The sequence below is a fragment of the Rattus norvegicus genome, chromosome 14 (assembly GCF_021556685.1).
Source record: "Rattus norvegicus strain SHRSP/BbbUtx chromosome 14, alternate assembly SHRSP_T2T, whole genome shotgun sequence".
Taxonomy (NCBI): Eukaryota; Metazoa; Chordata; class Mammalia; order Rodentia; family Muridae; genus Rattus; species Rattus norvegicus.
The window spans coordinates 5229442-5242694 of record NC_141547.1 but is presented as its reverse complement, the minus strand read 5'-3'; the positions used below and the strand labels follow the sequence as shown (position 1 = coordinate 5242694).

Here is a 13253-nt window from a genome sequence, read left to right as displayed (position 1 = left end):
AGTGTAATCTTTCCTTCAAACACAACAAATGTGAACACTGACTTTCAAGCTCCGGCTCAGGACCTCAGATAACAGAAGTCAAAGAGGAGAAAATCAAAGAGAAATGACGCAGAGGAGCAAAATGAGAGCAGGAGAAAAGAAGACAGGGGTGGGGGGAGTGGCGTCTGCTCTGCACTCTCATGCCTGTCCTCTAACTGCCGACCCAGGTACACACACACACACTACCAACACACACACACCACACATAACACACACACACACACACACACACACCACATGTACCACACACACACCACATATAACACACACACACACCACATGTACCACACACACACACACACACACCACATATAACACACACACACTACCACGACACACACATGCACACACACACACACACCACAGTGACCACCACCACTATCATATACCCACATACATACCACATATGCATACACCATACCACACACACACATACACACTACACGCACAAACTACATATACATCACACACACATGCACACACACACAGTACCAAACCACCACCATACATACACACACATGCCACACAGACATACACCATACCACCCACCAACACACACATTACACACACACATACACACTACACACAACTACACACACAAAGAGCATATACATCACATGCACACACAGCACCACAACCACCATCATGCCATATACACACATACAGGCCAAAAAGACATATACCAAACCACACACAAACTACACCATACATACATACATACATACATACATACATACATACATACATACTTGCGTACATCATACACACACATACACACTCCCCTCAGAGACACCTAGGCCAACCACTATCTGCCTTATTCAGCTTACTCACCACAAATGTGCTCATAAAGTCTATCATGCATGTGATTAGCATGACTCTGACCTGTCTACATGATCCACTTCCGTTCGAATCTATTTATTTGTTATAATTTTCTTTGCAAGTGTCAGAGACCCTGACCTAAGTAGATAACAAAAGCAAAGCTATCACTCCAATAAGTACTGACCCTGGGGCCCAACTGTCCTGTCATCAAAATACGTGTCCTCGAGGCTCCTTCTGTGCTTTTCTAACATATGTGCTTCTGCAATCCATCAAAGACAGGGTTGATCAGAGATCCCCAGAGTCAGACCCTAGGATCTGTGGTTTAGAATGAAAAGATTTCCTGGCAGTGTGTCATAAAGATTAAATGTTGGTTACATGTTATATGCAACCTAATAACAAAGTTACTGCCCTCAGGGAGGGTCCCTCTGACTCATTCACAGCCACGATCTTACAAAATGGACATGAAGCAACTGCTGCGTGAGGTGTGGTAGGAACTGGGGTGCTGCTGAGCCCCTTGTTCATGTTGAGGTCAAGAGGTATTTGAGAAATGGTCTGATAGACTGTAGGAGAGTCTGGGCTGGTAGAAGTACATTTCAAAGTCTTTTAGCAACCACACCAAAATAATGATAATGAATAAATTAGAGTTAATTAAGGTGCAACTTTTTATAGTGGTCCACATAACCCTGTTCTCAGTGCCCCCTTGAATGAAGAGGCAACGGATAAATAACTGTGCACTTGACCAAACAAGGAGATAGCACAGGAAAATAACTATTTCGAGGCTGGAGATGGTGCTGTTTGGGGAGAGTGCTAATGGCTGCTGGCACACACCTGTGACCCCATCCTTCAGGAAATGGGGACAGGAGGATCAGAAATTCAAGGCCATCCTTTGCTACACGCTGAGTTTGAGGCCAGTCTGGATTCCATGAAACAAGATGTGTGTGTGTGTGTGTGTGTGTGTGTGTGTGTGTGTGTGTGTGCGCGCGCGCTCACACTGATAATGCAGCAACCGAAACATTAATTCGATTTCGGTTTGCTTCTAGTCCTCGTATTCTGCGTGAAGCAGTTTTCGCATATATCCTCTTGGCTCTGCACTTCCCGACAGTCAAGTTTGCCTGCCAGCTTGTCTGGACTTAGAACTCCACAACACAAAGTAGCAGACGGGAGGTTTTTCCTTTTAATACTTGGTGAAAAACTAACCCACATTCTGGCTTGAGTAATGATCAAACTTGGCCGTGGCATTCCTTCCCTATTACAACCACAGGGGCTTTCGGGGGACAGATACTCGGCTTGACCGTGTCTGAGTGCCTGACTCACTTCTTGGGAGATAAAGGGTGCCAGCCACCTCTGAGTCACACACAGACTCAGACTCAGTATAGGGAGAACCATTTCTGCCCAGAAAGTCTGACTACCACTGTCACTCAAAAGAGACAGGTTGCTGAGTCACGGACAGACACCAGTGAAGAAACCTCCACCACCATCCCTACTCTGGGTATGTGTCTTACTCAGGAAGATGACTGACAGACGGTACCAAGAACACAGACATTTACTTGGTGGACCAGCAAGTAAATGGAGACCAGGGTTGTAGATGAAGAAGATGCCAAGAGACATTGATAACTCAGAGTTGGAATCTAGAAAGATCCTTAAATTTCTGTGAACTGTAAAAAGAAAGAATGAGAGAGATTTGAAGACACTTCCAAGTAGTCTGTTTATACAGTTTGCTTCCCTTGAAAACAGAATTTATGCCTCATTTTTGTTTCCCTGGAATCCAACATGGCACCTGATACCTGTGAATGTTCACTAAAGGCTTGGTAAATTTGTTAATATTCCCTTATCAGCGTCCCATCTGAATTCCACGAGGATCTGAAAATGAATATTTAACTTCATTACTCCGTACAGGAAACTAAGCCGGAGAGGTTAGGAGTCTATCACCACAGTGCCAGCTAAGGCTGATGCCAAGATACCCCCTCACAGACACAGGCGGGCCAAGCTAAATGCAAGCCAGACACGGAATGCCACAAATCCGAGCCTCGCCTTATTAGAAATAAAAGGAGAATAAAAGGAAGCTTTAAAAACGACTAACACTTCTTATAGTGGTACGAACGTCAGATTTTCTGCTAAAGATTTCAGATGTTGAGTGGTAAAAGGTTATTTTACAATGTTGTTAAATAAATACATACTTAGGGGAAATGAGGGAAAACATGTTTGTTTGATGAGTTGCTAAGTAACACCACACATGCCAGGAACTCTTTGGAGTTCCTATTGGAGGTGGAGACGTCCAGACCAACCGGTACTCTGTGTCTGTCTCACCAGTTTTCACTGGAAAATTAGTGAACAAATAACCAAATTAACAGTGGGGCGTGGAATGTATGTTGGATGTATGTGTGTCAATTCTAAGTAGACTCTTCTCAAGGTTGCTGTTCACAAGTTTCCCTGATGTCTACAGAGTATCCAGACTGTGTGGGATTTGTGCATTTTCCCCCCAGAAAAGCCTACTACAGAGATGAAATGAAACCAAACATCCGTGATATGCACATGCCTCCCGGTATCAGATTACTGAACGATGTATAGTATACAAAGGACTGTGGTAGCCAGGGGAGGCAAACCACAGTTTGCTCTATCTCATTTTATATAAGGAGAACTCTATGAGAAGTAGGGGTTTTAAAGGACGATTTAAAGGAAGTAACTTTGTCCACAGGAAGAAAATATGACAGCCTCAGGACTTGCTAACTCTAGTTGCTCTGCAAAAGGATAGACACAGTAAAGTAAAAGGAAAAACCGAGCAGGGACATTAGCAAACCAGAAAGGACGAAGACTTTGGATAGCTGGGCTCATGAGGCAAAGACTGAAGTGAAGCCAGATTCAGCATGAAGAAGCCCAGTGCTCTTTGAAGTAAGATGCATTAAAACTGCAGATTTTCTTAAATTACTTTTCTTGCAAGTAAAATTGAGGCAAATACACATTCAACTCCAAGTTATTTAGATACATTTTTAACCAATCTGAATTACTTACTTGTTTAGATACATTTTAACCAATCCTAATTACTCGTTTAGATACATTTTTAACCAATCCAAATTACTTAATTGTTTAGATACATTTTTAACTAATCTGAATTACTTTTGGGGGTGACCATGATATCTTGGGAAGAATGTTTTATATTTGTTTTAAGTAATGAACACTGTAAAAGGAAAAACCCTACTATCCTTACTAACTTTGTGATTTGTTTATCAGAATCAACTCTGAGCCTTTCGATGATATGGTCCCACTGCTTTTCCTAACTACTTCAGCCTAGGGATGCTCTCTTTGCTGGAAACTTCCATATTAACCAGATGCTACATGGCAACTCATGCTGTTATTGATATCCAGGGGGACCATCTCTCCAACAAGAGCACAACTCCATGAAATATCTGCCTAAATTGCATTGAGTTTTGTCCATCTCACCCTAACCAGAATCACATTTTATTATGTAAGTAAAAACACAGAATTGGACACTCAAGGTAAATATAAAGTAATTGGATGAATCCAATAGCTCCATTCTTCCTTGGCTCCCTCCCAGGCAGCGCTGTTTAAAGCAAAGACTTCTCACGAAGTAGGAAGAGGGGCTGAGGGCAAGTGAAAAAGGAACATATTCATCAGTGACTCACTGTCTTCTAGTTGGAATGATACTCCGAAGGGCAAGCAAACAACCCTCGCCCCATTCCAGGCCAGGAAAGGTCCGGCTCTGTGACTGAAGATTCTTAAATTTCAGCACTTGTTTAACATACAAGGATTAGATTGGGCCCATTTCAGAGGTCACGTCTTGTTCCTACAGATGTGTCTTATGCACACTGGATGCTCGGGAAGTATTTTCTCTACAATTTTGAGTTTGCTATGGCTCCCCCGTTCTAAACAAATGCATATCAAGCCAAGGCAAAGATGGCCAAGGAGCAGTTATGGTGGATCAAGAATAATTAATATGAGTAAGCCATAAGCATGAATTCAGCTTTAACAGGACACGGCATTTACCATGTGAAGTTTTCCAAATTCATACACCGAAACCCCTATCTGTCACAGGATAAAAAAAGGAGGTGGGGTTTTTATAGGGACATTAGTCCTAGAGATAGATGTCTTACACAGCCAAAGAGGGGTTGTGTTGGTTAATTTTTCATTGCTGTGACAAAATGCCTGAAGTAAAGGGGTGAAAAGGTTGTTTTGGCTCATGGTCACAGAAGGTTCAGCCTGTGGCTTACTAGCTCCGTTCACTCAGCCTTGTGAGTGTGAATATCACTGGACTTTACACATGTGGTGGAACAGAGCTACCGTGGTGAGCGGAAGGTGGGCAGGACAGAAGAAGAGGAGAAGAGGAGATGGGAGGAAAGACCTGGATTCCAATATTCCCTTCAAGAAGAAGCATGTCTCTGAGGTCTTTATTTTATTCTTTACTTGGGTACCACCTCACAAAGGGTTCACCACTTTCTAACAGGATCACAAGCTGGGACTGATCCTTCAACACACAAATGTCAAAGGACATTTCTGACCCAAATCCTAATGCAGCCTTTTGTCCCTTCACCACATGAAGCTAAATTTAAATGGTATCATATGGATCAGAAAAGACTTGTAACACACACCAACTCTGCTAGCACCATGCTCTTGAAACTTCTGCTTCTAGAGCTGTGAGACCTGGTCATGGTAATTTTGTTACAGCAGCCTGAAGGGATGGTCTTAGACATTGGTATCAATTCAATGTATCTCCACAGGCCTATGAGGCAAGTATTCATCATTTCCATTTCCATGGGCAAAAATGAAGTAACTCAGGTCATGCAGTTGTCTGCTTCTACGGTTCTGATAATGAATTATCAGAGGCTGGAGCACCACTGACAGTTCTAGATATGAGTTTCTGTATGGTGTCATCATTGTGACTATAAAACCCAGGGTACAAGGTGCGTTTTATGAAAAGTCTTTTATCTGAAACTTACAGTTATTTCTCAAACTTAGGGTGCCCAGGAGCCTACAAAAAGACTTGGAATTCAAGGGCAAAATTCCTAGAATTTCTGAGTCAGTAAGATTGTTATGGAGGACCCAATCAATGTCTCTATTTCTCAGTATCTTAAGTGATGGCTATAGTTCTTTGAGTCACATTTTAAAACCAACCCATAACACCTATTTTCTGACCCCAAGTCTGTGCCCTCTCTCCACACCCAGCTCCTCTGGCAATATGCCTTAAGCAGTTAAACTGTTAGTGTGGCAGGTGGCACAGCTCAAAATACTACAGCTCTTGCTAGGCAGGCATCCCAACCTTCCTACTGGGAGATTTCTGCCTTTTCTTTTCTTGAGGTCTGGGTCTTTTCTTGAAAAGATCTGTCTTTTCTTGAGGCTAGGGTCCTTATTACACTGCTTAAGTTGCCCAGTTCTTAATTTTACATAGTAGGAACATACTTGAGATTAACAAATAATGATAGGGAGAAAGATAGGTGTGTGATGGGGAGATCATTCTAGAGAAGTACTGTGGAGCCCACAATGACTAAAGAAATCATGTACCCCTGAATTCATACGTTGAATTCCCAAGCCCTGGTGTCTCAGCATATGACTGTATGTAGTCATCCGATCTTTCTAAAAGCAACTAAGCTTAAATCATACCATATGGTTGTCTGTAATCACTATGATGATGATGACGATGACGATGACAGTGACCACAAAGAGGAGCATGAGGAAGAGGAAGATGAGGGAGGAGGAAACATCTAAGGGAGGACAATGGGGAGACACAGGCAAAATGGGCCTTGTACAGGCAGCCAAAAGAGGCCTCGGAAGAGGTCAACTAACTTTTTTTGTCTTTTGAGAAAATATATTTGCGTTATTGAACACAGCGTGTGGTAATTTATAACAAGCCTGGCAAGCTAATATAGAATCGGATCATACACACCCGCTAAACTGCGGAAATGAAATGTTACCACTTAAGCTGGAATTCCATAGACTCCTTTATGCACCAACATGGCTGGCCTCTTATCTGGAAACAGAGGGGACATGGAGAATACAGGGTAGGGTGGGGTGGGGCGGGGTGGGACATGATACCACCCATAGGCTCCCAATCCAGTCCTGTCTCTGAGGCTCAATAGAGAGAGGTCAGTTTAGTACCAGAATGGCAGAAGAGAGATGGAAACGACAGAAACCATTTGCTCCGCTGTGGAATGACAATGCTCGCAGTGGGAGTGAAAAGCAGAGACAGCATCAGGGAAACTCTCGAGGACCTAAGTGACAAGAAGATCCATGCAGGACTTGAAGAGGATGTGGACGAGGACATCCTACGAGTGAGTAGCTGTAGAAATGAAGACCTCAGCCAGGGTTTTGACATTTTAAAGAGATGGGGAAAACAGGGAAAACCAGCTTGGAGTAGACTTTGCCTGATCCAGTCTTAAGTTGGATGTGCCAGCTAAGGTGTAGTGAGGATGGAGATCTAGACCTAACGCCTGGAGCAAGAATCCGTTACTCTGGGGCTGGCTCGGAGCGGAAATGAGATAATGGTGGAGGCATCAGAAATCTGAGAGTCCCAAAATCCAACCCTTGGATTCCTCAAGATGTCTGGAGAGTGGAGACAGGAAATCATCCAGTAAACGCAGAATCATGGAGGCGAGGGCCACCAAATGCAAGTGGGGCAGCCTTAGTGATTTCTTTCCCTTCCAGGACAGTTCAGTTCAAGCTGGATTTCACTAGTTCACTCTATCGCACCAAAGGGTCTCTGTCTTTACCCTGCTCTTTGTACTTTGCAAACACGGGGCGAGGGTGGGCAGGGCCTAAGCACTCATCCAGAAGCCCCTTTCCCAAAGAACTGGCTGGCCACGCACTCCCTCCTTTTGCGAGCTACGGCATTGGAATGTGTGCACCGGTGGGGACCCTGGCTCCACTTGGATCCTTGGCCGCCGGGGCCTTTTCGGCGCTCCTGAGGCCGGTCAAGGGGAGGCCTGGGCCCCGGAGGCGGGCCGAGGGGGCGGGAGGAGGCGGGGAGCAGGCGGCCGACCCCGGGAAGAAAAGAACATGGCTCCTGCGGCAGAGGGTGGCGGCGCTCCCGGGCGCGCTGGGCGCCAGTGAGCGCTATGGTGAACTCCAGCCGTGTGCAGCCGCAGCCTCCCGGGGACCCCGGACGCTCGCCCGCGCCGCGAGCGTCCGGGCCCGGCCGCCTGCTGGCGGGAGGCGCCGGCCTGGCAGTCCCCGGCGGCCTGCGGGAGCAGCGGGGCCTGGAGATTGAGATGGAGCGCATCCGGCAGGCGGCCGCTCGGGACCCACCGGCCGGAGCCTCGGCCTCGCCTTCTCCTCCGCTGTCGTCCTGCTCCAGGCAGGCATGGAGCCGCGACAACCCGGGCTTTGAGGCCGAAGAGGATGACGACGACGACGAGGTGGAAGGAGAAGAAGGAGGGATGGTGGTGGAGATGGACGTGGAGTGGCGTCCGGGCAGCCGAAGACCGGCCTCCTCTTCGGCCGTGAGCTCGGCGGGCGCCCGCGGCCGGGGTCTGGGAAGCTATCGCGGCGCGGCTTACCCGAGCGGGAGACGGCGCCGGCTAGAGGACCAGGGCGCGCCGTGTCCCAGCCCCGCGGGCGGCGGGGACCCGCTGCATCGCCACCTCCCGCTGGATGGCCAGCCGCCCCGAGTGGCCTGGGCCGAGAGGCTGGTGCGAGGACTGCGAGGTAAGATCGGGACCCGCAGCATCAGGTGCGTGCTTAACAACTGCTTGCTTGCAGGCTCGAACCCCTGTTCTCCGAGGGCGGCAGTCTGCGGTTCCACCTCGCATCCTCTGCGTCCCCGCCTCATTCCTGAGCGCTTTCCCCTACCTCTGCTAATTTCCAGTACCCAGCTCCGAATTTCACCAGGTCCTTAGTGCGAATTCGTTGAGTTCCTTCCTCCCTCTTTAAGATGCTAACACATTTTGGAAAATAAAAGAAAGCCATTTTCAGGAATACCTGGGGCTTGTAGAGGTCGAAAAATGAATATTCTAGTACAACTAATGACAGTTGGACTTTATGTTTGCTAAATGTCACAAATGAGGAACACGTTTATTCCAGCGCCCAAGCTTTTCATTTGGCCGCTACGCGCCATGTCTCTTCAGCCATTCTAGGAGGGACCTATAGTGTTGCCCAAGTTTTGAGAGGAATGCCTTTAAACAGGTCATTGTCAGTAGGCTTGGTTGAGAGAGGAGTTGTTGACAGAATACAGCAATGTCTGTAGAAACACATTTTTGATAATTTCTAATTCTAGACATTTCTGAAATGGTTGCAAAGTATCATACCATCCCCACCACTCTGTGTGTGTGTGTGTGTGTGTGTGTGTGTGTGTGTGTGTGTGTGTGTGTTTAAAGACTGGAAGTAACGGCCTTTGCCATTCCAACAAGATGATTGCTTTTCCAGATACCAGATGGTTAATGTGTCAGCGTTCTGTGCCCGCTACTCTCCACAAGGCAGGAAAGGACACGGATTTTCCAAGAGCAAGCTGATCTCATGTTCTCAAAGTTTTGCAGCCAGAAGTATCCCGGGAAAAGTTTCACTAACTCTCACCCACCTAGTTATCTTAATCTCCAGCTTTAAAAGTTACATCCCGGGATTTGGTGTTATTTTCTCTCTTGCCCTCTGTCTACAACCACCAGATCTGCAACGGGAACTATCCAGATGTTGAAGCAGTGTGGATTAGACAGGTCAGGCCTCCATCCAAATCCTGGTTCTGCTACTGTTTGACCTTGCGTATGTTATTTAACTGCTCTGGTCCTTTAGATTTTTGGTTTTTTTTTTTTTTTTTTTTTGTTTTTTAGAAAAGAAATAACCAGTACATAGCCCTCGATGTGTTGAAAGAATTAAATGAGAAGGTGTCTGAAATGCGCTTCTTGAATGTCGCACGTGATGAAAGAGTATTTTGACACTGCTTTTATATGTGCACACTAGTTAATGTGTGTCAGGGCATCGTGAGAAACAAAACATCCCTGTAAGGTAACTGTAATCAATAGAATAGGAAAACACTGATTTTTTGATGTCTAGAACAGCATAAAACACACTGTTATTTTAAACTATGTAGGAGGTGCTTCTAAAAGTATTCACTGAAGTGACATACAAGCTTCTTAGAAACTACTAGACGTGGAAAGTCATATGATCAGTTAACTTTGAACTCAATAATGGGAGACAATGAAATAAAATGTAAACTTGTATATTGGGATGTGTGTGTGTGTGTGTGTGTGTGTGTGTGTTATTTCTTTTAAAGAAGAATTTCAGTAAACTCACAATAAGGCAGACTTTACCAGTGGGAGCTCTCTGTAGAGGTTCTGGGAGAGTAGGGTGCAGGAGAGACAGGGAAGCTGTAATTCCCTTCCCAGAGTCTTGCCCTCTGCATCTCTGCATATATTACCTCAGTAATATCTAATAAACTCTTGTATGTAATAATAATAATAATAATAATAATAATAATAATAATAATGTGATGACATACCTGCAACAGATGTATTTCACAAGAAAGCAGACTTGGGAAGTTATTAATTATAGAAAATTTTAAACATTCAATTTCTGTTACAAAAATGTAGTTGGGATTCTTGTGGCTTATTAAATACATATTAGGTATTTAGCACATGCTACGAAGATAGTATACTGCTAGCAGCTCTAAAGTAAAATAAGCTTTGGGAGTATTTCACTGTTTTCCAAAGGACGGAGCCCAGAAATGTAAAATCACTAATAACGAGTGAGATGCAATTTGTTTTTTCTGCCTTGTGCGAGAACAATCGTAGAAACCCTGTGTGTATCCAGTGAATCATCCCCACGGATCAGAACAGAAAGTGACTTTTGCGGTAGCCATTGGTAGTGGGGACTATTAAGGGAGAGGACTGACATCTTGGAGGGGTCTGCTGGTTCCCCTGTCACTCATTCAGGCTCTCAGGAAGGGGGGTCAGGGGCTCAATTTCTCAATTATAAAATGAAAGCGTTGGGCGAGGTCTCTACCCCGGGATAGCAAACAGACAGCAAATGTTCTGTGGACAGAGACTAACCCTCTCAGCAGTGAGTAATCAGGGTTGAAGAACTACTTAAGGGATACATTGTATCTTACTGGGGAATTAAAATGTATCTCTGTGTACTAAGCAGTAGAAGGCTTCCCAGCTGCAGCAGAGCATGTTGAGTGACTGGGACCCAGCAGCCTGGTGTCTCGGATAGTTTCCAGAGGTAAATACCAGGCAGGGAGACATCAGCTAGGCAGGTGTGGTGTGTAGCCACCAGTGAATTGGTGCTGCAAACCTGGGCCAGAGGAAGCAAAGGACAACTGATGACAGTACCTTAGACATCATTTTGGAAGTAACACATCCACTCCTGCTGCACTGGCAATTGTTAATACACATAACAAATCTAATGGAAAGACACATAATAAGTGATACAATGTAGTCGTGTGTCCACAGTTAGCGATCTTTGTCACATATTGTTAGGGCTCAAATGAATGACAAGGCTCTACTCTTATTTTTCCTAAAACCATCAGAACTTGGTACTGACATGTACTGTTTGATAACTGGCCATCATTATTTTATCTCATACATAACTTGCATTTCTCCTGCCTTCCCTTTTGATGCCCACAGAGGAATGTGTTCAGTTATTAAAAAGGTTATTGGTGATGATAAAGGTCTGAACTTGGCTATACCAAACAGTACCACACCAAAGTGCTACTCCTGATCCCTTATTCCTCGAAGCTCATGATCATCCGTGTGCAGGGACTGATGAATTTGGCCTGTTTTGAATCTCCAGATCCATTCTTACTCCATTACCAGCATAGCGTTATCCTAAATGTGAGGTTTTCAGAAGGAAGTAGAGGAGCTTTTGCTCCTTAGGGTAGAAGAATCTGATGTATGAATGGGCTTTTATAACCCCAGGAGGGAGTAGGGTTACACCTGCCAGTTAGAAGGGAAGAACTGTACGAATTTCTTAAAATGCCTGGGGCAGCCTCCTCCTCCACTCCAGCATTCTACCCAGCACGTCAGCAGTACAGAGGTTGAGGAACCTTGCCTTAATCTCTTAGGTGACAGTCTACTCAGCACTCTGGAAGCCCTTTTGTGGTCATAGTTTGTTTTATTCTTAGGCTGCCCCCTATATTAGAAGTCATCCTTACCACCATCTTCCTGATGAGGGAAGCAAGGGTTAACTGACTTCCCTGTGGCCACAGCTATTAAATAGCAGAGGTAGGATTTAAGTAGAGGCATCAGAGTCCAAGCTGTTCCTACTATGACAGGCAGCTGCAGTGCTCACACCTAACTGTAGCCAGATGCTTTCACTTTATAAACGTTGATTCTTCAGGCCGTTTAGAATCAGCCATATCAACCGCTCTGTGTATCCAAATTCCTGATTTATCTAAAGTGGAAGAACCTACTTTCTTACTTTTTAAAAATTGTTCTGAAGTACATGCAACGTCAAACTTACCATTTCTTTTTGTAGCCACTGTTACATGGGTGCAGATACATTTATAACCCCATGGTTCTACGGAACTATCTTTTCCCAAACCTTTACATCATCTGAAGGAACCCACTGTATGACAAGTAAAATCAGGACTTGTCCTGTTACGTCTCACTCATTTTGAGTAGCCTGTTTTAAGGCTCCTCCCTGTAGCACAGTGCAACCCAACTTTGTACCTAGAGATGCCTGGTGCCATTGTTTCTATATACTAATTTTGTCTATCCATTGGACGTGATTTTTTATTTAAGTATAATATTTTTATTATATGTGAAAAATTGTTACATGCATACAATGTATTCTGATCATATTCATACACACACACACACATGCACACATGCGTGCATGCATACACACACACATTTTGGTCATTTGAGACAGGATTTTACAGCACAAAGTAGCCTGGGACTTCCCATCCCCTGCTTCATCCCTCCAGGGTGTGGGTACTAGAGTTACAGTTAGAATAATATCACACTCAGCTCCCTGAAACATTTTTTGACATCTTTTAGAGCTTTTCCAAAACAGCTCCTTGTCAGTTTGTGAAGGAAGCCTCTCAATATAGAAAATGTTCCAGAGACGGTCCTAGGCTGGACCTTGTGAGTAGCATTCAGACTTGATACTTACAGCCAGTGCCCGGAGTGTGGAGTCTGATCTCCCCCTCCCCCTCGGCTCTGTGGCCCTCATTCTCCAGAATCAACTCTCAGCTCTTCCTTACTACCTACCCCTCAGCGATACCGTATGGAACAGCGCTCAGAGTTACAGCTGAGCTGACGGGCAGACTGCCCTCCCAGGGGACTTGTCTTCAATGATCCTTTCTGGTGTTCTCTTGTCCCTGTGTGTCACTCCAGATGGAACCTCCCCAAGGATCAGAGCCATGCTTCAGCCAGAATGCTGGAGGGGCGCAGCACTCCTTCACTCGAAGTGTCACTGTGGCCCATAACCTCGTGGGTAGTGGACATGCATTTTGT

General features: G+C 45.1%; 1 protein-coding gene across 1 annotated transcript in view; it reads left to right on the top strand.

Annotated features, from left to right (window-relative positions):
• Nucleotides 1–7922: 7922 nt before the first annotated feature.
• Pkd2 (polycystin 2, transient receptor potential cation channel) overlaps nt 7923–13253 on the top strand; it is a 43225-nt gene continuing 37894 nt past the window's right edge. The window contains 1 exon segment of the mRNA NM_001191934.1: nt 7923–8511. Coding sequence (NP_001178863.1) covers nt 7923–8511 — 589 coding nt within the window.